At 50.6% G+C, this 25,038-nt stretch overlaps 1 protein-coding gene across 1 annotated transcript; it reads left to right on the forward strand.

Moving 5' to 3' along the window:
* The first annotated feature begins 985 nt into the window (after nucleotides 1-985).
* Nucleotides 986-24,225, forward strand: LOC122903089 (BRI3 binding protein). Its single transcript, XM_044243536.1, has 3 exons — nucleotides 986-1,287; nucleotides 14,365-14,467; nucleotides 23,415-24,225. Exons 1-3 carry the CDS (start codon nucleotides 1,078-1,080, stop codon nucleotides 23,834-23,836), a joined length of 735 nt encoding a protein of 244 aa, XP_044099471.1. The 5' UTR covers nucleotides 986-1,077; the 3' UTR covers nucleotides 23,837-24,225.
* The last annotated feature ends 813 nt before the right edge of the window (nucleotides 24,226-25,038 follow it).

Below are 25,038 nucleotides of genomic sequence, written 5' to 3' on the forward strand. Positions count from 1 at the left end.
CCTAGGACCCTGGGATCACGACCCCAGCCGAAGCTTTAACCCACTGAGCCTCCCAGGTGCCCCTTTATACCATTTACTTATTGAAGAAACTGGGTCGTTTGCCCCGTAGAATGCTCCACATTCTGGATTTCACTCAAGGCTTCTCATTTTCTCCTCCATCCCCCATATTTCCTGCAAACTGTGGGTTAGATGGGGAGGTCAGATCCGGTGAGGGTTCAAAGTGTTTTGGCAAGAATCCATCCTAAGTGCGGCAGGTGACTTCCTGCTACTAGGGCCGGGCGCGCCCAGGTCAGGACGGCGTGGCCTCTCCATTTCCAAGTTCTGCCGCGACCAGTCAGTCCCCTTCTGGGTTTCAGCCCCCTGCTACATCCGTCACTTCACCAACGGGGTGCGACGTGATTTTCGAACACTCTCGCGCCCTCCTTTTGAACCAGCCGGACTTCATCTTCCGAAAACTTCCCCTCCTCGCCTGTTTTGTGACGCTGAATTACAGCTCGTTCAGGAGGGGCAGGAGGGATATCCGCTCGCCGCTTCCCCTTTCTTTCAAAAATTTCAGAATGGATGAATGGATGAGTCGGAGCCCTTGCGGTCGCCAACGGTGGCCGAGGATTGGGGATCGTTATGAACTCAGTGACATGTTTGTATCTGGTTCTCCAATCAATGGCGGTCATGATCTCGCGGAGGCCGTTGCCAAGTTTTACCTGCACCGGCCGCTTTTTACCGAAAAGTTAAACATAAAAATTGGTATTTTTAAAATAAACGGTTACAGCCCTCACCCCCCCCCACTCCGCGGGGGCGGGGAGACCGAGCAGCCTCCGGCCTCCGCCGCCCTCGCGGGGACGTTGGCGGGTCGCTGGCCGGGACCCCGCGTCCGGGGGCGGGGCGAGGCGTGGGCAGGGCCGTCGCGGCTCTGCGCGCGGGGCGGGGCAGGTGGCGCTGCGACAGCGGCGGCGGCGGCTGACAGAGGCGCGGCGGGCGGCCCCACCAGCGCGCCAACGCGGTCCCCCAGCCCGAGCCGCGGCGTCCCCGGTGCGGCCCTCAGCCCCGCTCCCGACCCCGCATCTCGCCGGCCCCAGGATGGGCGCGCGCGCCTCGGGCGGGCCCCGGGCCCGGGCTGGGCTCCTGCTGCTGCTGTTGCTGCTGCTGCTCGGACTGCTGGCCCCGGGCGCGCAGGGGGCGCGGGGCCGCGGCGGCACGGAGAAGAACAGCTACCGCCGCACGGTCAACACCTTCTCGCAGAGCGTCAGCAGCCTGTTCGGCGAGGACAACGTGCGCGCCGCTCAGAAGGTGGGCGCCGGGCTCGAGCCTGCGGTCACCTTGCCCCGGCCGCCGCGCACCTGGCGCCCGGGGCCGGCCTGGGCCGTGTGCGGCCTCCAAGGCTGCCGGGCGGCGGGGAGAGGGGAGAGGGGAGGCCGGCCTGCGCCGCGGGGGCCTGCCTCCTGCGGGCCCGCCGCCCCCGCGCCAGGCCGTGGTCGCAACCGGCGGCGGGAGCTCGCGCGCGGCGGGGACGCAGGGCCTCGGGCGCCCTCTGCTCTGCGCCCCGCGCTTCTCCTTGGACCTTGCCCGCCAGCGCCGCGCGGCTGGGAGTCGGGCCGCGCTGATGCCGGCCGCGCCTCTCATTCATTCGTTCAGCGCGTTTGAATGAGCACCTACTATGAGTCAGGCGCCGCGCGGCTGCCCAGGGGCGTCCTGCCCTGTCCCCAGCAACCCGCCTTTCTGCTAGCCTCACACCGACCCACTTCCCTTGAGCACCTTAGGCCCTTCTAAAGCTTTGAAGACATTTAGGCCCCTCCTTCCTTTCTCTTTTTCTTTCTTTCTTTCTCTTTTTCTTTCTTTCGTTCTTTCTTTCTTTCCTTCCTTCCTTTCTTCCTTCCTTCCTCCTCCCTTCCTTTCTCTCTTTCCCTTCCTTCCTTCCTTCCTTTTTCTTCCTTCCTTCCTTCCTTCCTCTTTCTTTCTTTCTTTCTTTCTCTCAACTTCGCAGGGAAAGGGGAGTAGAACAGTCTGCTATGTCGCTTTGGCAACCTGGCCCAGTAACCCTCCTGAGCTCTTACTTCTGCCGTCCCTATATTTGGAGCCTTTTTTACTCGGGAACTTTCAGCAACCTGCAGCTCTCCTGTGTGTTTAGCGCCCAGGAGGAGCGCGGGAACTTCTCCCCACGCCCTGCTCTGCCCTTTGGAGCCTTGTGGGACGGGCTTCATTTAGGGCAAGTCCCCGGAGAAAGGGGAAGTGAATGAGGGACAGTTGCATGCGGTAATGTGGTTCCCTGAGCGCAGCCCTTGCTGTTCCTCCTGTTAAATTTTTTACTCTAGGCTAGCCCTGGGGTTTGGGAACTCAAGTTCTGGCTCTAGCACTTACCTGCCGGCTGGCCTTGCACAAGTGGCTTCATGTCTTTGAGCTTCAGTTTCTTTATCCTTGAAAGAGGCTAATCACAATATCCCCTTCGTTATGAGGTGGGGATTATGAATCGTTGGTGGTCTTCCCGGCCCAGAGTAATGGCTAAATCCGTACGTGCTACATTCTGGCCGAGGTGCAAATCCACATTGCTTTAGTCCTGCTGGAAGAACTTTCGGGGTGAAAAAAAAGTTCTCTGGTGCTTGACATGCAGGGGGAAAAAAAAAATAAAACCCAGATCAGATTGGCTGGATATTCTTATTGGGTGAAATGAAAAGATTAGTTTAGTAGGAAAACGGTGACTTCTGACCGCTGGCCCCCTCCTGTGGCTGTGCAGACACTCCTTGTGGAGGTCGTGGGTTCTGTGGGGGAGAAGATCGCCTTGTGGGAGGCATGACCCAACTCCTGAAAGCAAAAAGATTCCCAGCCTGTCTGCCTGGGCATAAAGGGTGTGAGCAAGGTGCCGTTGTCCTTGAATGATTCCAAGGCAAAGATCTTTTGTTTTGGAGCCAAAAGTTTGAAAGTCTGGCTTGTGCTGGTGGGAGCACAAGCAAGTTATGTTTCAGGAGGTGGTCCTAGGTGAGAATCTAAGTTTGATGGGCATGAAATACAAAATGATATTTCAGGGCCTCACCTCTGGGTTGGGATCAATAACACAGGTCTATTCTGGCAAAGAACCTGGGACTCTCAAGGTCACAATTCTTTCTAGAGTAAACCAGGGTTTGTGCCTTCAATAGGGATGATACGAATTTGTTATTTGCTTGAAATGTGCTGAGTGCTTTTGCAGATAGAGTAACCCCATTCTTAGAACAACGCTGTGAGTGGGTACTGTTAATATGCTCTTTTTGTAGGTAGGGAAACTGAGGCACAGAGTGGTGACATGCGTGTCTTCAAGTCAAACCGAGTGGCCGAGCCAGGAATTGAACCCAGGCAGACTGGGCCCAGAGTCGGCACTGGTACCTTCCCAGGTCTTCCTGCCTCATGACCCTTTCTGGTTCGCCCCCATCAGAGCAGCCTCTAGAATGAGGCTGACCCGACATTTCCTATCGCGTGTAGCCCAGACTGGCCAGGCTTGGGGGAGACTGTTTTGTTATTCTTTATTAAACAAAAACTGGGTCTGCTGGCAACTGTAGTTTTCAGCATGTCTGGGGTTACTAATTGGAGCCAGACCCGCTTGGTGGGTTGTGAAGTTTGAGGGTGTTTAAAGACACACCCCGTATTCTAATCTAGGCCGTGTCTAAAATAAACCCGTGATGTTCTGGTTTGGAGCGACGGGCCTCGCTGTCCCACAGACGTGGCTCGGAATCCCTAGCTCTGTGATCTCGGGCCAGCTGTTTGACCTCGCCGTCTCATTTGTGCAGAGGAGATGAACTCAAGGGTTGAGTGCAATGAGCGAGGCCATATGAAGTACCGAATGACCACTTAATGATGATAGAAGATATTTATAGGAAGTGGGTACATCTGGTAGGAGAACAATCGACTCGTTAATTTTTTTATTAAGCAACTTGTCCATGAGTGTTCACAGCAGTGCTTTGCACATCAGCCATAAAGTGGAAACAGCCCAAATGTTTATCAGCTGATAATGGACATACCGTGGTCTGTGCAAGCAGGGAATACTATCCAGCCATAAAAAGGAATAAAGCACTTGGATGAAACTTGAAAAACAAAGGAAAGAAGGCAGACACCAGAGGTCAGGTGTTGTAAGATTCCATTTGTGTGAGGTATCCAGAACAGGCAAATCCGTAGAGACAGAAAGTAGAGACAGTGTTTCCTAAAGGGGTGCTGGTGGGCTAGGGAGTGACCGCTTAATTGATAGGGGGTTTCTTTCTGGGGCAATGAAAATGTTCTGGAGCTAGGTAGAGATTGTGGTTGCACCCTGTTGTGAGTGTACTAAATGCCCCTGAATTGTACACTTTAAAATGGTTCATTTTAGGTTATGTGTCTCTGACAACAATTGTTTAAAATTTCTTAAGCACCTACTGTATGAGCCAGACATAACGGCCCCTCCTGCGGACCTTTCAGGGGACAGGCAATAGATAAGTCCTATCCATAAAACAAGATTATTTCAGAGTGGTAAGTGCTGTTTCAGAAATAAGGGAAGATGATGTAATCATTTTGAAGAAGAATCTTTGTTCAAGCTTAGGATGTATCTGTCCTGCTCTAAGAGAGAGGGTCTGTTATGGCCTTCCCTGTTTTACAGATGAGGACAGCAAAGGCATGGAAAGGTTGAATCTCTTGCCCCCAGTCCAGCTAATCAGTGGGAGAAGACTGGGAGTGCCCACACTTGTAACCTCTGTGGAATTGGAAATAAGTAGAATAGAGTGGCCAGGGAAGTAAGCTGAATGAGAAGGAGGTAGAGGGAGGGAGCATGCCAGGCAAAGGGAACAGCATGAGCAAAGGCCCTGCGGTGGGAATGGGTTTGGTGTATAAGGACAAGGGAGGGCTGGCTGTAGGACTGTGACACACTGAGCAAGGGACAAATGGAGACAGCCACGTCATACAGGACCTAGGGTTAGGGTTAACAAAACAGGCTCAACAGTGATGCAAGAAAGGCCTTATGGGAGCCAGTAGAAAGAGGTCAAGTGCCTTGCCCTGAGACATTGGGCAGGATGTGGAGGGAGGGGCATGAGATGGGTCTGGGAAGATGGGTTGGCATGGAAGGAAAGTGGTGGGACAAGGTTGACGAGGCACGGTTCACAGGTTGGGTGCATTGAGGTGTGGATCTTGGGGAGCACAGGGAAAAATTACAGCTGGACCCACGTGGTGGGAACATCTGAATGCTAAGCTGAGAACTGGTGTTTTTTTCTTACTCCTTTGCTTTTAAGTTAGCTTTTTTTTTTTTAAGAAGCTTAACATTTATAGTTTTTTTTTTTCTTTTTAATAAGGTCACAGTTGCATGGAATGCCATTTCAAATAGTTCAAAGTTAAAAAAAAGAAATCTGCTTGCCACCTCTGACCCTATCTCCATTCTCCTTCCCAGAGCAGTACGGATATTCTGAATATGCATAGATCCTGCCTCTTCATGAGTTTTCTGTTTTTCATTATACATGCTATCCCACTCTTTTCTCTTTCTTTTCCCTCCTCCTCCTTCCTCTTCTTTTTTTTTTTTAATTTTATTTATTTATTTGACAGACAGAGATCACAAGTAGGCAGAGAGGCAGGCAGAGAGAGAGGAGGAAGCAGGCTCCCTGCTGAGCAGAAAGCCTGATGCGGGGCTCAATCCCAGGACCCTGAGATCATGTCCTGAGCCGAAGGCAGAGGCTTTAATCCACTGAGCTACCCAGGCGCCCCCCTTCCTCTTATTTTTTTAATTAATAAATTTTGGAGACCAGATCCTATTGGTACATAAAGCTTTGATTCCTTCTTTTTGGAGGGCTGCCAAAAGCAAACTATTATTCAGAATGTACCCTTATTTAACCCACCCCTGATAGTCAATATTTTGTTAGCGTCCTGTCTTTTGCCCCTGCAAACCTGGCTGCAGTGACGGTCTCTCTATAAGATTGTTGTGTGTGCACATAGACAAATTCATCTACCGACTGTTAGATGGCAGACTCCAAGGGTCTGTGCATTTACAAGTTTTTAAATTGAATACTAGTTGGTGTACTTTCCTGCATGAGAAGTGTGAAGCATAGTGAATCCTTGTACCGTGAAGATATCCATGTCACAAACACGGGTCTAGAAATGGATTGTCCCAGGCTCTCTACCCACCTCCAACCCAAGACAACCATTCTCCTGCCTTTGACAACATAGTTTTGTCTTTTGTCTTTACACACAGTTCTACTTCAATAAACACTTTTTAAAAATAATATTTTATTTATTTATTTGAAATAGAGAGCCACGAGCAGGGGGAAAGGGAGAAATAGACTCCCCACTGAGCAGAGAGCCCGATGTGGGGCTTGATCCCAGGACTCCAGGATCATGACCTGAGCTGACAGCCGACTCTTAACAGACTAAGCCGCCCCAATGCCACATACACACTTTTAACACCGAGAGAGACTGCTAGATTGTTTTCCAAAGAATGATAAGTTTCCACCAAAGTGGGACAAGTTTCCTACCAAACATATGAAGTCAGGCTTCCAAACCTTCCCCAGCAAAGTGTGTCATTAAATTTTTGGTTTTATTATTTGAGATGATGGTCTCTTCACTGATTCAAAATCCATTGGCCTTTTCTATTCTGGAAACTGCCTTTTGTTTTCTTTGTCATTTTTCTGTTGAGCTGTTGGTCTTCTGTTTTTGTTTTTTTAAGAGGCTTTTGCTTTGTTAGGTGTTTGCAAGAAAGTATTTTGAGCAAAATAACCCCGATACTTTCCAGTCTTTTTTCCCCACCCCATGGAACCGCTTTACTGACATTACACTCCAAGAGACCGCACCTGTTTAAAGTGGGGTGAGAGGGGCCAAAAGTGGACGAGTTGACACATTTTGACGTGTGTCCCTGAAAACATCACCACAATCAAAATGTTTCCTCTAACTCGCTACTTTGAAAAATTGTGAAGGACAGAGCATTTGAAAGAATAAGGAATGGCTGGAAATCCCTCACCTGGCCCAGTGATGGTTCACGTATCCCCCAAACTTGTTTTTCTCTTTTCCTTGGCACACCATACACACACACACACACACGCACACACCCACGCACGCATACATGCTCCCATGCACATGCACAGGCACGGTCTTTTCTTTGCAGAAATATTTGAAAGTGAGTTGCAGACGCCATGACACTTTCTCCTACGGAACCACGGAACCATGGTCCACATCCCCCACCCCAGGAAGAAACCTTACATTTAGTACAAAAAACACTCATCATATGATGTCTATAGGCACCTTTCCTTTACAGCTTTCCAAAAAAATCTAATGCGTAATCAGGCATCCCTCACTGCATTTGGTTTTCAAGTCACCTTGGTGTCCTTTAGCTTGTCAGAGTTCCCTCAGTTTTTGTGGGGGGGCTGTGGAGAGCTTTTCTGACATGGACATTTTTGAATTGCACAGACCAATTGCCTTTCCCCACCCCCTTGTTTTTTTGTTTTGTTTTGTTTTTAAAGATTTTATTTATTTATTTGACAGAGAGAGATCACAAGTAGGCAAAGAGGCAGACGAGAGAGAGAAAGAGAGAGAGAGAATGAGAGGAGGAAGCAGGCTCCCCGCTGAGCAGAGAGCCCAATGCGGGACTCCATCCCAGGACCCTGAGATCATGACCTGAGCTGCAGGCAGAGGCTTAGTCCCCTGAGCCACCCAGGTGCCCCTTGCTACCTTGTTTTGGTAACAGCTCCATGGAGCTATAATTCAGGTACCATAGACTTTGGTTGTGGAAATTTCAGTGGTTTTGCGTATATTCGAAGAGCTGTACGGCCATCATCTCAATCGATTTCAGAACATCCTCTTTACCCCAGAAGGAAACCTTGCACCCTTTGGCCGTCATTCCCCTTCCCCCATCCCTACACAACCTGTCATCTGTGTGCTGGTTCCGTAGACTTGCCTATTCTGGACCTTTCGCACAAAGGGAATCACACAGTGTCCCTGGCCCCCTTTAGGACGGGTCTACTGTGTGACCTGCGTCGGAACCTCCTCCCTTCTTACGACTTTTTATGTATCCATCAGATGATGGATATCGGGTTGTTTCCACTTTTTGGCTACTGTGATTAATGCTACTGCAAACATTCACATACAAGTTTTTGGGTTTTTTTGTTTTTGTTTTTGTTTTTTAAAGAGAGCTCCCAGGCAGGGGAGCAACAGGCAGAGGAGGAGGGAGAAGCAGGGGGCCCGACGCGAGGCTCGATCCCGGGACCCTGGGAGCATGATCCCAGCCCCAGGCAGGCGCTGAACCAACGGAGCCACCCAGGTGCCCCCCATGTACAGGTTTTTAGGGGAACATGTGTTTCCAACATTTGGGGTATACACGTAGGCATGGAATCGCTGAGTCCCGTGGTAACTGACATTTCAAGGAGTCGCGGTACAGATGCGCCCTTTTGGATTCCCGCCAGCAGCGTATGAGATCCCTGTTTCTCTACATTCTTGCAAACACTTGTCACTGTCTTTCTGATTAGAGCCCTCAGAGTGAGGCTGAAATGCTATCTCACCGTGGTCTTAAGAGACCACTCTTTTCTTTCTTTCTTTTTTTTAAGATTTTATTTTATTTAAGATTTTACTTATTTATTTGACAGAGAAAGACACAGCGAGAGAGGGAACACAAGCAGGGGGAGTGGGAGAGGGAGAAACAGGCTTCCTGCCGGGCAGGGAGCCAGATGCGGGGCTGGATCCCAGGACCCTGAGATCATGACCCGAGGTGAAGGCAGATGCCCAATGACTGAGCCACCCAGGCTCCCCTAAAGATTTTATTTTTAAGTAGTCTCTACCCCCAACATGGGGCTTGAACTCACAACCCCGAGATCAAGAGTTGCACACTCCGCTGCCTGAGCCAGCCAGGCTCCCCCAAGACCAGTCGTTTCTTGAAATGTCCAGCGGGGTATGTTGTCTGACGGTTCCCCGGCAGTTAGATGAGGGCATCACTGCATAAATGGCAAGGATTCCGCTGAAGGGGTCTGCGCGCCTGCCTTGGAGGTGCCTTTCCCCTTTGTGACCCGTTTGTGACCGCTGTGTGTGTCCCGGTGTTTTCCGTTCATGCAGTCTTTGCAGTCAGTATGTTCTGCACATGCTCGGGCCAACTCAAAACGGTAGAAACTTCCCTCCTGCTCTGACTTGCTCATCAAGACGCCTTTGCTGACTTCCCCTGGAGCCACTTTGCATGAGCAGAGGGTGACGGGCCAGGCGGGGCACCAGGGGTGCGATTGGACGTGGGATGCCGTCCCGGGGTGGGTGTCCAGGCCTCCCCGGTGCAAGAAGAGGGATAAGGAAATCCCGGCTTAAGTCATTTGTCCCTCCCACGGGGAGAGCCACGGGCTTCCCATCTGTTCACCTGAGTCTTCCTTGTTCTAACTTTTCACCCTGAACGTTGTGCAACCCTCACCAAGGGAGAAGGGATCTCGTAATGAACCCCGCACCCATCACCCACGGCTTCTGCCTATCAACCTTCTGCCATTTCTGCTATAGGTATCCCCTTGCCAAAAGTGACATTTAACCTGCGATAGTATTTTAAAGCCAATCCAAGTCATTTTAGTTAACCTGAGAATACCTTGATCTGTATCTTTAACCAACATACAAAAAACAGGACCACAAAACACACGGTTCATGGCAGTATTCTATAGTGACTGACCCCAGTCGATTTTTCCAGTTTTTCCGTGACTTGAAAGGTCTCCTGACCGAATTGCTTCCTTTGCACCGGGATCCAAACAGAGTTTACCCTGCATTTAACTGATGTGTCTCTTAGGTCTCCCTTTAAAAAAAAAAAAAAAATCTTTAAGGGGCACGTGGCTGGCTGAGTTGGTGGGTCATATGACTCTTGACCTCTGAGTTGTGAGTTCAAGCCCTACCTTGGACGTGGATAGGACTTTAAAAAAAAAATCTTTAAACATGGATATATCTTTATTTTTTAGGAACAGTTTTAGATTTATAGAAAAATTGAGAGGATGGCACAGAACCCCCTCACAGCCTGCGGGCAGATCCCCCTGTTGTGAACGTCCTACATTCTCATAACGCATTTGTTACATCATCGAACTAGGATGGCTAGATTATAAGTAGCTCAGAGTCCATGCTTTCTTTCGATATCCTTGGTTTTTACCCAACATCCCTTTGTGTCCGAGGATCCCATCCAGAACAGCACACTGGCTCGAGCTGTCCTCAAGCTGGGGCACGCTCTCTGCCTCTCCTCGGCGGCCCCCCTGGGCAGCTTGCCGGAGCCCGGATCAGGGATGCCGTAGGACACACATCAGCTGCGATGGGTCTGACATTCTTCTTGTGTGGGTTTGAGGCAGGAGACACGTCAAGGGCACAGGCTCTTAGCCTGATTCAAGCTGCTGTCATCTGAACGGCTCTTCCCTCTGTTACTGCTTCTTGCGTCCCCCATAGCTTCTGTGGCTTCTGTCCCGGGGCGAGTCTGCGTCCGCATCGGGCAGGTGCCCCGCCCTAGGTTCCGAGCTGCAGTGTGACCCCTGTAGCAGTGGCTTGGGGCTGCCCGGACAGGGCCACACTGTGCAGCTTCAACAATAAGAATTTACTAGAAATCTGAGACCACAGTGTAGGCAGGGTTGTTTCTTCCCAGGCCTCTCTCCTTGCCGTGCACGCGTGTTGTCACATGGCCCTCCCTTTGTGCGTGTCTGTGTCCTAATTGCCTCTTCTTATAAAGATCCAGGTCCCATTGCATGAGGGCCCACCCTAGTGACCTGGTTTTACTTTACTTACCTCTCATGTGAATATGGCACTTACTGCTCAGAAAACCAGATGGGGCAGTACATATTTTTACCTCTCCAGTCACATCCTAAGGTCCTGGGGATTGGGGCTTCAAGGTAGGAATTCGGGGAGAACACAGTTCATCCCCACCCCCCCAGAGCTCCTGTGTCTTTGCCACGTGAAGTGGGCCAAAGTGTCCTGTGTGCCCACAGGGCAGAGAGCGAGTTTGCCAGTGTGTGGTTAGAAGGCCGAGGGTGGGCCCTTCCCTGATTTCCACCTCTCCTGCCCTGGCTAGTTTTCAGGAAGGACTGGTTCTTCCTTCTGATCGATGCCAGTCCTGCGTGGGCATGAGGTTTTCCCAAGGACGGCGGGTCTCCAGGCACCTCCCAGAGACCCGCATGGCTAGGCACTGTGTGACAGGCTCATCCTTAGGTATTCGAACCCCTGGGTACCTGGTGTGTGCTGGCCCCGTGCAAAGGCCTTTCCAGGTTAAGCTGTCCAATCCTGTCTTGGCCCCATTCGACAGCTGACAAAACTGAGGCACAGAGAGTTTCAGCGGCGTGAGCACTGGTGCCTCTTCCTTCCAAAACAGCTCCTTCCTCACACCCTTTCCGGCGGAGCCGATACCATCTCAAAGGCCCAATACCTTTTTCTAGAAAACCTAGGGCCCTTCCTTTTTCCTCCATTTGAACAAATTGTGAAAAACTGCCACCCAGTTCCAGGCCAACGTGTACGATATGCAACAGGATGAGCAAAACAGAGCGTGCCTGTAAAGTGGAATGCTATGGGGCCATAAAAAGGAATGAACTCCTGATTCCTGGTACAACCTGGGGAATGTCGTGATGAGTGAACGGAAGTGGATGCAAGAGGTCACGTGTCGTACAATTCCGTTTGTGTGGAACGTCTAGGAAAGGCCAATCTGTAGAGACAGATTAGCGGGTGCCTAGGTTGGGGTGGAGGGATGGGGAGGCTTTCTTTGGAGGCGATGACCATGTTCTAAAATTAGATCATGGTGCTGGTTGTATAACTTCGTGACTCTGTGACTTTTCTAAAGACCACCCAACTGGACACTTGGAAGACATGAACTTAGTGATATGTAAATCATATGCCAGTAAAGCTCTTTTTTTTTTTTTTAAAAAAAAGGAGGGGCTTTATTTTGGTTTTGTTTAATTTTTTTTTTTAAGATTTTATTTATTTATTTGACAGAGAGAGATCACAAGCAGGCAGAGGCAGGCAGAGAGAGAGAGAGGAGGAAGCAGGCTCCCTGCTGAGCAGAGAGCCCGATGCGGGACTCCATCCCAGGACCCTGAGATCATGACCTGAGCCGAAGGCAGCAGCTTAACCCACTGAGCCACCCAGGCGCCCCAGTTTTGTTTAATTTTTTAGAAAGAGAGGGGAGTGGACTGAGGGAGAGGGAGAGAGAGAATCCCAAGCTGAGTTCCTCCTGAGCACGGAGCCCAACTCTGGGCTCAGTCGCACAGCCCTGAGATCATGACCTGAGTCAAGAGTTGGATGCTTAACTAACCATGCCATCCAGGTGCCCCTAAAAAAGGAGTTTTAATTATAAGACCATTACCAATGGGCCTTCTACCTGGGTACAGATGTGTCCCGCCACCTTCCTCCACTGGCGAGAGGGGCGATCGTCCTCTTTTCTGTGGCACATATGCTTCCTTCTGGCGTTCACAGTCTTTCCACTTGTGTGTGTACGTGTTTTTTGTTTTTTATTTTTATTTTCATTTTTTAAGTAGACTCCACACCCCATATGGGGCTTGAACTCAGGACCCTGAGATCAAGAGTCACATGTTCTACCGACTGAGCCAGCCAGGTGCCCTGTTTTATTATTATTATTATTATTTTAAACCCAGCTCTTTTTTTTTTTTTTTAACCCTTCCATTTTAAAATAGCTTAATGGAGGTATAATTCAAGTACCATGCAATTTATCCCCCAAAGTGTGCCGTTCTGCCCTCGTTGGTCTGTTCATAGAGTCGTGAATTCGTCACCACAGTCCGTGGGAGGACATTTTGCCACTTCTAGAAGAGATTGTGTACCTTTTAGCTGTCACAACCCCCCGGCAACTACCCGTCTACTTTCTGTCCCTATGGCTTTGCCTGCCCTGGACACTTCACGCAAACAGAATCGTTTGCTCTGCGGTCTCTTGTGTCTGGCTTCATTCCCTGACACCCTGTTTTCAAGGCTGATACGGAACTGTGCCTCAGTACCTTCTTCCATTTTATGGCCCCATAATACCCCGTTGTCTGGGTAGACCCGGCTCTGTTCGTCCGCCCGTCAGCTGATGGCCATATTTGTACCGTCTCTACCTGTACAAACCCTGTTAGGGCAATGACCTAAGGATAAAAGGATGATTCCTTGCAGGACACGTTGGGGTCAATGCTCTATGAGAATATGGGATGTCAGTAGGAATTGTGACCATTTAGCAGGTGCTCAAGGCACTTCATGTGAATATGGCACTTACTGCTCAGAAAACCAGATGGGGCAGTACAAGTGTACGTACGTATCTCTCAGCTGGAGCTCTGCTGTGTATCGTATGTAAGTATCTGTGTAACTCTCTCTCTCTCTCTCTCTCACACACACACACACACACACAGCTACCTAGCTAGCAGGAAGAGGATTTGAACCCAGCACCTAGCCTCCTAGCCACACGTGCTCTCAGCCAAGCCACAGAGCTGGGGTGGAGGATATTTGAGTCCCCTCTCTCCTGGCTGCTGATTCAACCCTGTTCCTTTTCCCCGTGTCCTGGGGCAGCGATCCAACCATGAAGTCTGGTTCCAAGTGCTGTAGGCAGTTCACTCCAAGACATTGCCCACGTGAGTCAGAGTGCCTGCAAGTACAAGGCTCCGCTCGTCATTCCCATTTGCCCTAATAGCGCAGGTGGGAACAACCGAGGTGTCCAGCGGGAAGGGATCGCTTAAACCCCTTTACGGAGAATGAGGCAGCTCTGTATGGGCTGAGGTTGAGTGATCACCAAGACAAGAGCGTCACAGGAGAAAAACTGCAAAACCGGGCCCATTTGCTGTTGCTGGTGGGAAGACACTGAGTGGGCGCCTCGAAAGGATGCCACAGAAGTGAGTGGTGACAACATGTGCCTCTGGACAGAGGTCTGCATGGCGGGGAGTGAGATAGGAGACTTGCCTTTCACTCAATTCCCGTTTGCAGCCCTGAGTTTCATACCATGTGTGCAGAGTGTTACTTATTCCTCCAAACTAGGCGAACAAGACTGATTCCTCCTGTTCATAGTCCTCCAGAATCACCCGGAGAGCCCACGAAGCCCTCCGACAGGCCAGGTTCTTACAGACGGGTGGGGCGCGGGGCTCTAGCATGTCCATGTACCTGGGAGATGGGATACAGCTCGTGTGTGAGAACCATCATTGTCCTCATCCTTGTCCCTCGTCCCCAACACCCATGCTCTGGGTGAAACTGTTTAAAAATGAGAAATCAGGCAGAGAGAAGCAGAGTCCTTGACCTTGTTATGAGCAGGAGGGCTCTCGGAGAAATCAGGAGTGGAGCAAAGCCACTTTGTGGGGACCTCCCAGCTCCCAGTCGACCGAGCTCACGACAGCACCTGGGCTACCAGCCGACTCTGTTTTCCCATTGACGGGTCAACCACTGGGCCTGGCTGGACGAGGAGATGGGGGCATTGTCCTAGTTGGTGTAGTGACCGTTCTCTTGTTTCTGCAGTTCCTGACCAGGCTGACCGAGCGGTTCGTGCTGGGGGTGGACATGTTTGTCGAAACGTTGTGGAAATTTTGGACGGAGCTCTTGGATGTTCTTGGACTTGATGGTAAGTGGGGCTGGGGGGGGCATTCATTTAAGGCTGTTTTTTTCTAGTGGTTCTCAAGATGTGGACTCAGTATCCGCAGTGGGTGGCATGGGGGACCCCTTGGAGGAGGCAGGGGGACACAAGTGAACATTTTTTCTTGGAATAGTTGCGTAAAGAAATGGCCCGTCCAGACAGAGGTGCACGGATGCTGTTTGGGGCGAGGCAGTGGGTGTTGCTGACTCGGCTGCCCCCAGGCAAGCCGCAGGCACCAGAGGCAGGGCCCCTGGGCTGTGGGAATACATCACAGACCACGACAGCTCTTTAGGCAGAAAGGGATTTCATACAAAGCTTGGGCCGCTTGCAGAGTTATCAGAAGGAGCGGGGTGTGGCCCCCAGAACCTGGCTGAACTGGCCTGCCTGGGGAGTTGCTGCTCTGCCCCTAGGAAATCGGGAGGCTGCCTCTGGAACTGGATTCAAGGTCACGGGGCCCTGTCCAGGCTGCCACCTCGCTTGCTAGGAAGTCTCCAGTAGCCTGTGTTGAGGTCCGCAGGATCAGCCCCAGGCCCAGTGAGCCACTGGGAAGACCCAGGACTCAGCATTGTAGTCATGCTCCTGGCTGTGACTTCTTACGGTGTAAGGACACAAAGCACCATCAGCAAGGGGGACAGCAGCTCTCATTCCTCCAGCAGGAGTTTGTGATGACAGACGTCACGTGTCGTGTAGCCCAGAAGCCTGTTAGAGACCCGGCGCCCCCGGGGTGTTTCTTAGAGGCTGGTCACTTAGGCACCTTCTGCCTGGCACAGACCCAGACTCGACTCCCCGCAGGAGAGCAGGCGGTCGGCATACATCATGATTCGTACAGACAGTCCAGGCACAGAGAGCCCCCCTTATGAGGGAATGGAGGGAGCTTTCCGCCATGCATGTGTTTTCCCCACACCACCAAGCAGTCGACTCAGTCCTCCGTGGACACTGACCAGGGGTCCCGCATATTTAGCTGAACTCTGACCCTGTCTATCTGGAGATAGTGTCAGAGCGAACCCACAGGGCAAGGGCTCGTCCCACAGGACGTCCCTTCCTCTCCAGATGCTGGTGGCAAGCCCACCTGTCCTTCCGGCAGACTGGCTGTAGATAGAACATTCCCATGCGCCCCCGGCTGGGTCTGACTGATCAGCTAGAGCGGCTCACAGAACTCCAGAAACCCATTTACTTAACTAGGTGACCAGTTCCTTACAGACGGATGTAACCTGGGAACAGCCGGATGGCAGAGACGTGCAGGCGAGGTCTGCGGGAAGGGCTAGGGAGCCTTAACACCCACTCTACCCTAGAGAGCGTCCCAGCCCGGAAACTCCCCAGACCCCATCCCGTCAGGTTTGTCTGGAGACTCTGTGACACAGGCGTGACTGAGTAAATCCTTGGCTGGCGCTGACTGGTTCGACCTCTAGCCGCTCTCCCCTCCCTGGACATCAGGGCATGGGACCGAAATCCCAGCCCTCTCCCTGCCGTTGGGCATCCCAGCACCCAGCCCCCGTCCTTAAGGTCTTTCCAAAAGTCACCGCATTGGAATACGGCTCAAAGGGGCGCCTTACGAATTATCAAGACACCTTTACTGCTCTCACTCCTTAGAAAACTCCGAAGGTTTTAGGAGCTCTGTGCCGGGCATGCGGACAAAGATTAAATATGCATACTTTGTACTATAAATCACCATATCACACTCCAGAAATGCAAGTTCCCAAACACCAGCCAAGGGCCCGTTCTCCCTGCACACTTCTCTAGAGAGCAGCCTCTGGCCTGCCGTGGGAACGGTTCCGCACACCTCCTAACTCAGGGTCCTCTCTCGGCCCCTGTGTCTCCTTCTCAGCCGGTCAGCCAGCTTGGTTTTTGTTCTTATTACTACTTTTGCTGTATCGAGTGATTTCTTAAAAAAAAAACAAAAAACAAAAAAAAACCATTAGTCAGGTCAAGTACTTCACCTTCAAACTGCCCAGGGACTCCTGTTGCACTTGGATCCCACACGGGGTTCCCACCGAGGGTAGTCGGCTCTGAGGATCTGCCCAGCCTCTCTACCCAGCCTGCGGCCTCCGTCCTGTTCTTGGGCACAGCTTTGATTCCTCTAGGTGTCCCCTGCCAGGAGCAGTCCCTCAGCCCTTTGCCTGGTGGGTCTTTTCCATCCTCTACTCTCAGGTATATGACACCTCCTCCAAGAAGCCCATCCTGACTAACCCGTGTACAGGGACCAGGTCTGTTCTCACAACCACCATCGCTTCTCAGCTAAGATGTCATGTGCACGTGTGTGCGTGTGTGTCTGCGTGTGTATGTGTGTCTGTGTGTGTGTGTGTTTATTGCCCACCTCCTTCTGGAATCTCTCTGTTCTGAGTGGGGTTTTGCCCACCTCCTCCAGACTGTCCCCTCTGCCTTGCTCTGCTTCGGGTGCATAGGAGCCCGTGATTCATAAAAACTGGAGGACTGTTGGCCCCACTGCTTGGCTGCTGGTGTGATTTCACTCTGGTGTATCCCCCCAGAAATGCCCGAGAAGCCCCATATCTGTGAACATGAGCTGATTGGGGGATAGAGTCTTTGCAGACCACCATGGGTCCTATATGCAATGTCTGGTGTCCTTATACAAGGAGGGAAATTTGGACACAGAGACTGAGAGAAACACACGGGGAAGAGATAGCCTTGGCAGAGACCGGAGAGATGTGGCCACAAGCTCAGGATGCCTGGATCTTCTCAGGAGCTGGACAAGGCAGGAGGGACCCCCTGTAGAGTGCTCAAGGAGCCCCGCCCCACCCACACCCTGATGTCGGAATCCTGGCTCTCAGCCAGCAGGACAGTACATTCCTCTTGCTTATTAAAGCCACTGTGCCTGGTCACCACAGCTGTGGGAAACCAGTACAACCCTGCCGTGTGCAGGGTCTCTGGGGACCCTCCCAGTTGCCTTTGACACTCCCACCTGATGAACTGGAGACCCAGCCCCCGCAGGCGGGGCTGCCTGGTTCACACCCGCCGTCGTCCCCCCTCAGCCCCTGGGAACGCGTCTCCAGCCTGGAATCACCGAGTTCAACCTGGAAGAGGCCTCAGACCCACTCAGGGCACCTCAACACTGGGGCAAAGGATCCGCCATAGCGGGACGGGCCTTGGAGAGGCTGCCGTGCCACCTGCAACCTCCTGGGGCTGCTGCGGACTTCTCCTGGGAGTGAGACTGAGTCAACTCACAGCACGGATAGAGCAACCGCGTGCAATCGTGCTTGGACTCCATGTTCATCGCTACCCAGGTTCCATCCCCGACCATCGCGCCCTGGAGAAGCGAGCCTCCTTGCAGAAAGTTGCACACAGCTTGGAGCGGAAAAGCTAGAGTAGCGACAGCCTCCCTATTACACGGGAGACAATCGGAACAGCATCTTTCCCCAGAGTCCTCACGGGCTCATGTTCGTGGCCAGGGCCACTGGCCCATTCCAGAGATGAAAGCACTCCCTTCCCTGTCATGTTCTCCCCTCCCCGTAGCCGGAGCATCAGCTTCAAAACATCCAAAGGCCTTTGGGATTTGCATTTTAGGCTTAGAAGTGGGAATGTGCAAAAGGCAGGAGACTGTACCCCAAAGCTGGATATTCTGGTACACAATGTTTCCACGGGTACAGTCCTCTGTACAGACCCAGAAGTTTTCAGGGTCCCGGAGCCTCCCAGGACCAACGGAGCTGCCCAGTAGGAACGGAGAGCCAGATGAAGTTACATGTTCCAGCTGCCGCATGAGAAAAGTCAAAAGACATGAACTGAATAAGGTGTGTTAGCCGACCCAGCAGATTCCAAATATCGTCATCTCAACTTGTGATCAATACGAAAAATTGTTAACGAGGTGCCTCACGTTTTGGGGGTTGTTACGCCGTCGAAGTGCAGTCTGTATTTGACACAGCACATCTCCGTTCAGACTTGCCACATCTCAAGTGCTCTGTGGCCACATGTGGCCAGTGGCTACCATAAAGGACACAGGGGCGTTAGCCCTGCTGTAGATCTGGTGGCTCAGGCCACTGTTCTGGGAAGTGGAGACCTTGTCCAGGAGTCGGAAGGACGGATTTAAGTCTCGTGGCTTCGTCAAGTAGTTTGCGTTCTCTGAAGGCTTGGAAGCCACAACCCGTGCCCCCCTTGCACTGTGCTGTGACCATGCATTGGGACAGTGCAAGGAGTGGATGGCTCCAAGCACCAGACTCCCTGTGTCGCGGTCCCCGCCCTGCCCTGCTGTAACTGTGGGAGTCCCCACGTGGGAAAGGCTACATATGGTCAGCATGTTGTGAGGACCAGAGGACAATTAGTGCAGAACCATTAGAACAGTGCCTAGCCCCAGGCAAATGCCTCGTAAACACTCTGTGGCTTACAGAGGGACTCTGCTCCAAAAAGTACATCATCACGCCCTTCTGGGACTCACCCAGTCCCGATCCCCTGCGCTGAGGGCCACCTACATCCGCCTGCACACAGAGTCAGCTCTCCCTAGGACCCTGGATCGGGGTGGGCCCCTGACCCAGGATGGCTGGCAACCTCACAGGAGGGGGAACCTTGGGCCCAGAGGCCCCACGAAGATGAAGGCAGAGATCGGGGAATGATTATGTTAAGTCAGGAAGGCCAGGGATCGCCCACACACCCCAGAAGCTGGGGAAAGGCCTGGGACGGAGTCTCCCTCGTGGCTTCAGAAGGGGCCACCTGCCGACACCTTGACCTCACCCTTGTGGCCTCCATGCTGTGTGAGAATTTGATCCTATTGTCTGAGCCACTCATCCCATGGATCTTAACTGTGGCAGCCCCAGGAAGCGGATACAGGCAGGACATCCAGAGCTGCTTGTGTCCTAGTTAGGATTTTTAGGACCTCCACAGGGCGGGGCGAGGTTGCTCCTCACTGGCCTCGCTGGAGAGAAGTGCAGTTTTTATTAGAGTTGCGGGAACTGTGTTACCAGTTGGCCCCAGTCAGGGATTCCCCCCAGGAACCCTTGTACCCACTGGTCACCTCACTTAGTCCCTTGATAACCTGACAGCACATGCTGTATGGCTTTAGATGGTGAGTTTAGTCTGGTGGTTCTCAAAGTATGCTCGGAGGAACCCTGGAGGGGGTTCCCTGAGGCCCATCAGGGGAAACTGTGAGGTCATGCATTCAAGGCATGCTTCCACATTTTTTTTATATAGATTCCATGTTGATAATAGAGCGAATACATTGAGCTAAGTATTTAACGTTAATTTTTAGCTTTTTCTTTTTTGCCTTTTTTAATGTGGCCACTAGAAATATGTAAATTACATCTGTGGCCTACCTTTGTGGCTGGCATCCTATTTCTGAGGATTCAAAACCAGATCTGAGGATCCAGCCCTCTCCTCTCAAAGTGGATATTATAGAGATTTGTAAAAACTCAAAACAACTCCACTGTTTTGGTTGCGGGGCGTTTGGGGGCTTTGTTTTGGAAAGCAGTTATTTTTCATGAAAAATATATTATTTGTATTAACCTATAAATGGGTTCACTGTTATTTTTTTTTTTTTAAAGATTTTTACCTATCCACCAGACAGAGATCACAAGTAGGCAGAGAGGCAGGCAGAGAGAGAGAGAGAGAGAGAGAGAGAGAGAGGAGGAAGCAGGCTCCCTGCAGAGCAGAGAGCCAGACGCGGGGCTCGATCCCAGGACCCCGGGATCATGACCTGAGCCGAAGGCAGAGGCTTTAACCCACTGAGCCACCCAGGCGCCCCGGGTTCACTGTTATTTTTAAACAAATTAATAATGATAATGTTTAAAAATGAATTTATTTCCTTTGCTTAATTTTTCTGTAAACCTAAAACTCCTCTGAAAAATTAAGGCTATTTAATAAGAAAAAAAAATTTTAAAGAAAAATTAGCCGTAAGGTATGAGGTATATCTAAGTATAAGATCCTAATGAAGTTCTTTTTTATTTTATTTTTTTGAGTAGGCTCCATGCCCAGTGTAGTGCCCAGCTTGAGGCTTGAACTTACAGCCCTGAGATCAAGACCTGAGCTGAGATCAAGAGTCAGACGCTTAACTGACTGAGCCACCCAGGGGCCCCCAATGAAATTCTTTTTTATTTTTTTTAAAGATTTTATTTATTTATTTAACAGAGAGATCACAAGTAGGCAGAGAGGCAATCAGAAAGAGAGGGAGAAGCAGGCTCCCTGCTGAGCAGAGTGCCTGTTAAAGGGCTCGATCCCAGGACCCTGAGATCATGACCTGAGCCGAAGGCGGAGGCCTTAACCCACTGAGCCACCCAGGCACCCCTCAATGGCTTTTCTTTAACCAATGTAGAAAAAAATCCTAAAATTTATATGGAACCACAAAAGACCCTGACTGGCCAAAGGAATCACGAGAAAAAAGATCTAAGTGGTACTTCCTAATTTCAAGTTGTATTTTAAAGCAGGGATGATCAAAATAGTATAATTCTGGGGTTAAAACAGACATACAGATCAATGGAAGAGAACTGAGAACACAGAAATCAATCGGGGATCTATGGTCAACCAGTACTTGACAAGGCATTGAAGGATACTCAGTGGAGAAAAGGCAGTGTCTTTAATAGACAATGCTCAGAAAACTGGATATTCACGTGTAATAGAATGAAACCAGACCCCTATATTATGCCCCTCACAAAAATGAACTCAAAAAGTATTACAGACTTAAATGTAAAACCGGAAAGCATAAAACTCCTCGAAGAAAACAGGTAAGCTTTTTGACCTTGGTCTTGGCCATGGTTTTTGGTGTGTGTGTGTTTTTTTGTTTTTTTTAATTTGACAGACAAAGCAAAAATAAACAAGTGAGACCACATCAAACTGAGAAACTTCTGCACGGCAGAAGAAACAATCTACAAAATGGAAAGTACCTACGGAGCGGGGAAAAACTATTTGCAAACTGTATACCTGTTATGGGGTTAATGTCCAAAATGTATGAAGAACTCCTACAACTGAAGAGTAAGAAACCCACAGTCTGATTAAAATATGAAAAAGGACCCAAACAGACATTCTTCCAAGGAAGACATACAAACGGCCAATGCTTATATAAAATGGTGCTCAGCATCGCTAATGAGGGAAGTGCAAATCAAAAGCACAGGAGAGGGCGCTGCTCTTCCCCATTGTTCTGGGCCAGGCGTGACCACGGACTGGGGAGGGAGCAGCCAGAGCACTTTGGAAACCAGGCAAACACCCACTCACAAAAAAGCACACGAGATATCATCTTACACCTACTGGAATGACTCCTGTCCCAAAGACGAGATTACAAATGCTGGCGAGGACGTGTGCAAAGGGGAACCGTTCCTTGTGCGCTGTTGGTGGGATTCTCAGTTGGGGCAGTCACTATGGGAAACAGTGTGGAAGTTCCTGAAAGAATTAAAAATCAGAGTTACTGTTTCATCCAGCAATCCCGCTCCTAGGAATATACCCAAAGGAAAGGAAAACACTACGTCACAGAGACGTGTGCATCGCCATGTTCATGGCCACGTTGTCTACAATGGCCAAGACGTAGAATCCACCCAAGTGTCCATCGACAGATGAATGGGTAGAGAAGTGGGCCTTGTATACAATGGAATATCACTCAGCCATCAAAGGGAAGGAGATCCTGCTATTTGCCACAACATGGACGGAACATGAGGGCGGTTTGCTAAACGCAGTAAGTCAGACAAAGACAGATATTGTATGATCTCACTTATATGCAGAATCTTAAAAAAAAAAAAAAAGCCTCATAGGAAAAGAGATCAGATTTGTGGTCACAGGTGGGAGATAGTGGGTGGGAGAATTGGAATAAGATGGTCAAAAGGTACAAATTTCTAATTATAAGATAAATAAGTACAGGGAGGTAATGTACAACATGGTGATTACAGTTAACTCTGTTATATGGTGTATTTGAAAGTTATTAAGAAAGTAGTAGATCCTAAGAGTTCTCAGGGCAAGAAAAGAAAAAAAAAATTTTTTTTTATCTATATAAGGTGATGAATGTTAATTAAGTTTATTGTAATAATTTCCCAATATATGTAATGAGTCATATTTTACAGCTTGAGCTTCTGTGGTGCTTTATTTCAGTTATATTTTAATAAAACCAGAAAAAATATGCATGCTGAAGTATGATCTTTTGCCTCTTCCAAATGGCTCGGTAAAAAAAAAAAAGTATGTGATGAAACAAAATACGGTAAAACGTTAACAACTGTTTAACCTAGTGGTGTCAGTAGGAGTATTTATCTTACTATCCTTGTAACTTTTCTGTTTGAAAATTTTCTTAAGTCGGGCACACAGAAGATACATCTCCTCCATTTCACTCCATATTTAAGATGGAACATCACATATGATTAGGTTTGACTGTGAGTAAGAGATCTAAAATACCAGCAGCTTTAACAAGATGGAAGCTTATTTCTCTATGTGAAAGTTCACAGGTAGGTGGTTAGGCAGGTAGGTGGCTTTGCAGCACGTTGTCCTCAGGACCGAGGCTCCTTCCATTTTATTGCTCCCCAATAGGCTACTTCCCTTACTTCATGGCCCAAGACAGCTGCTCCCACTTCCGCCATCGCATCCACATTCCAGCAGGCAGAAGAAAAGGAGGTAAAGGGTGCATTCCTGCTACTTTTAGGAAAAACTCCTTAAAGCCACCCCAAAACATCTCCTTGACCAAAGCTCAGTTTTGTAGCTATAAGGGAGCCCGGAAAGGCCTTCATCCTAGGCAGCCCCATAACCAGGCTAAAACTGGCCATTCATGACTTTGAAAGACAGGAAGGGAGGAAATCCAAGGACAGTGTGTAAGCTCCTCCCTGCCCGGAAGGGGCGTTTTAAACTCAGGCTACGGCTGGTGGTCTTCTCCCAGGGCTTAGCAGGAAAGATCACGAGGCAGCCGACTTCAGGGACCTCTTGTCATACACACCCAGCAAGGGAGCCAAGCTGCCCAAACCAACCCCGCTTGGAGAGAAAGCCCTGGCTCCTCGTGACCGGACCACTGTCCCTCTTCTCTGTCCCGCAGTGTCGAACCTGTCCCAGTACTTCAGCCCTGCCTCGGTGGCCAACAGCCCGGCCCGCGCCCTCCTGCTGGTGGGCGTCGTCCTGCTGGCCTACTGGTTCCTGTCGCTGACCCTGGGCTTGACCTTCAGCCTCCTGCACGTGGTGTTCGGCCGCTTCTTCTGGGTGGCGCGGGTCGTCCTGTTCTCCATGTCCTGCGTGTACGTGCTGCACAAGAACGAGGGGGAGCCGGAGAACGCCATCCTGCCCCTCTGCTTCGTGGTGGCCGTCTACTTCATGACCGGGCCCATGGGCTTCTACTGGCGCAGCGGGCCCAGCGGCCCCAGCGTGGAGGAGAAGCTGGAGCACCTGGAGAACCAGGTCAGACTGCTTAACATCCGCCTCAACAAGGTTCTGGAGAGTCTGGACCGCGCCAACGGCAAGTGACAATCAGCCAGCCGGCCGGGTCCCCTCACGCCAGCGCCCTCTCTCAGAAAACAGAAGCGGAGAAGGAAGAAGAGAGCACCCAACCCCAAGCAATTTCAATAAACACTCCCGAGCACGGCGGGTGGCGCTCCGTGAGGGTCTTTCCCGGCCACGTGTCGACCCCCGAGGACACGTTCCCCGAGGGATGGCGGGATCGTTTGTGTGGAACTACCCACGAAGTGTCATTAGTGGGGGAGGGGGGGAAAGAATATTTTTTAAACAAAGGATATAACCATATTAGCTGTACAGGAAGAGTTTATCTGTGCATAGAGCATAAAGTTAATTTTTTCAAGCACTTCAGTACATCTTTTGTAAGGTTTTTTAATAAAGGCGGATCGAGTCGAGTTGAATCAGACTTTACACTGAGGGGAAGGATATGCTAATTGGACACTTTCAAGGAGAAGTTCCAACACTGGAGTTGGGTTTCCCAGCACAGGGGTTGGTGAGGGGGGAGGGTCCATGTGCATGAATCTCGTGCTCCAAAACCCTGGGCTTCATCGGATGTCATTTTTCGGTTGATGGCGACTTCGCGGACGGATGGTGTCGGTTCTGGGTGTGGGCAGTCGGGGTCCAGGACGAAACGAAACATCTTTTGGGTCCTAGTGGCCCCGGCCAGGCCCCTGTCAGCTCTATTTCTAAAAGAAAAGATTATTCTTTGTGGAGAACCTGTTTTTTAGTTGTTTTGCTTTGTTTTGTTTCCTTCCGAACTTCGATGTATTTTAACCTCCACGTTTTGTAAAGGAAAATTCAAGGACCAGGCAAGTGTCTTTGGGGTTCGATGCCGAGAGCCATGTAAGCGAGCACCGAAGCTCCCTCCGTCGGGAGTCTGAGTGATACCCTCATGTCGCTGTCCACCTGCTGGACCTCTAGAGGGAAGGTATGGCCTCAAGGGTTGTTGTTTTTCCCCCTGTAGTTTTGGTGGACTCGGGACCATGAAAGAAGAGCAAATTGTAGCAGCTGAGAGCATTTCCAAGTCCGATGGCTGCTTCTAAGGTGTTCTCAGGAGCAATTAGCGGCAAGAAACACACCTTGGAGAAGATCCGAATTATTTTTCCTGAAATTTTTACGATCCGCGCATCAGGTGCTTTCTGTCTGAAGTCTGTGGTGCCCTCGACTTAGGTGGTGCCCCGGGGCAGAGAGGGGCATACTGGCCAGACAGTGGT

The sequence above is a fragment of the Neovison vison genome, chromosome 3 (genome assembly GCF_020171115.1).
Source record: "Neovison vison isolate M4711 chromosome 3, ASM_NN_V1, whole genome shotgun sequence".
Classification (NCBI taxonomy): domain Eukaryota; kingdom Metazoa; phylum Chordata; class Mammalia; order Carnivora; family Mustelidae; genus Neogale; species Neogale vison.

Excerpts from the sequence above, each read along its gene's own strand:
- LOC122903089 (XM_044243536.1), top strand. The coding sequence starts at position 1,078 with ATGGGCGCGCGCGCCTCGGGCGGGCCCCGGGCCCGGGCTGGGCTCCTG. Across the intron at positions 1,288-14,364 it reads ACGTGCGCGCCGCTCAGAAG|TTCCTGACCAGGCTGACCGA; the intron begins GTGGGCGCCGGG and ends TTGTTTCTGCAG. Across the intron at positions 14,468-23,414 it reads GGATGTTCTTGGACTTGATG|TGTCGAACCTGTCCCAGTAC; the intron begins GTAAGTGGGGCT and ends TCTGTCCCGCAG.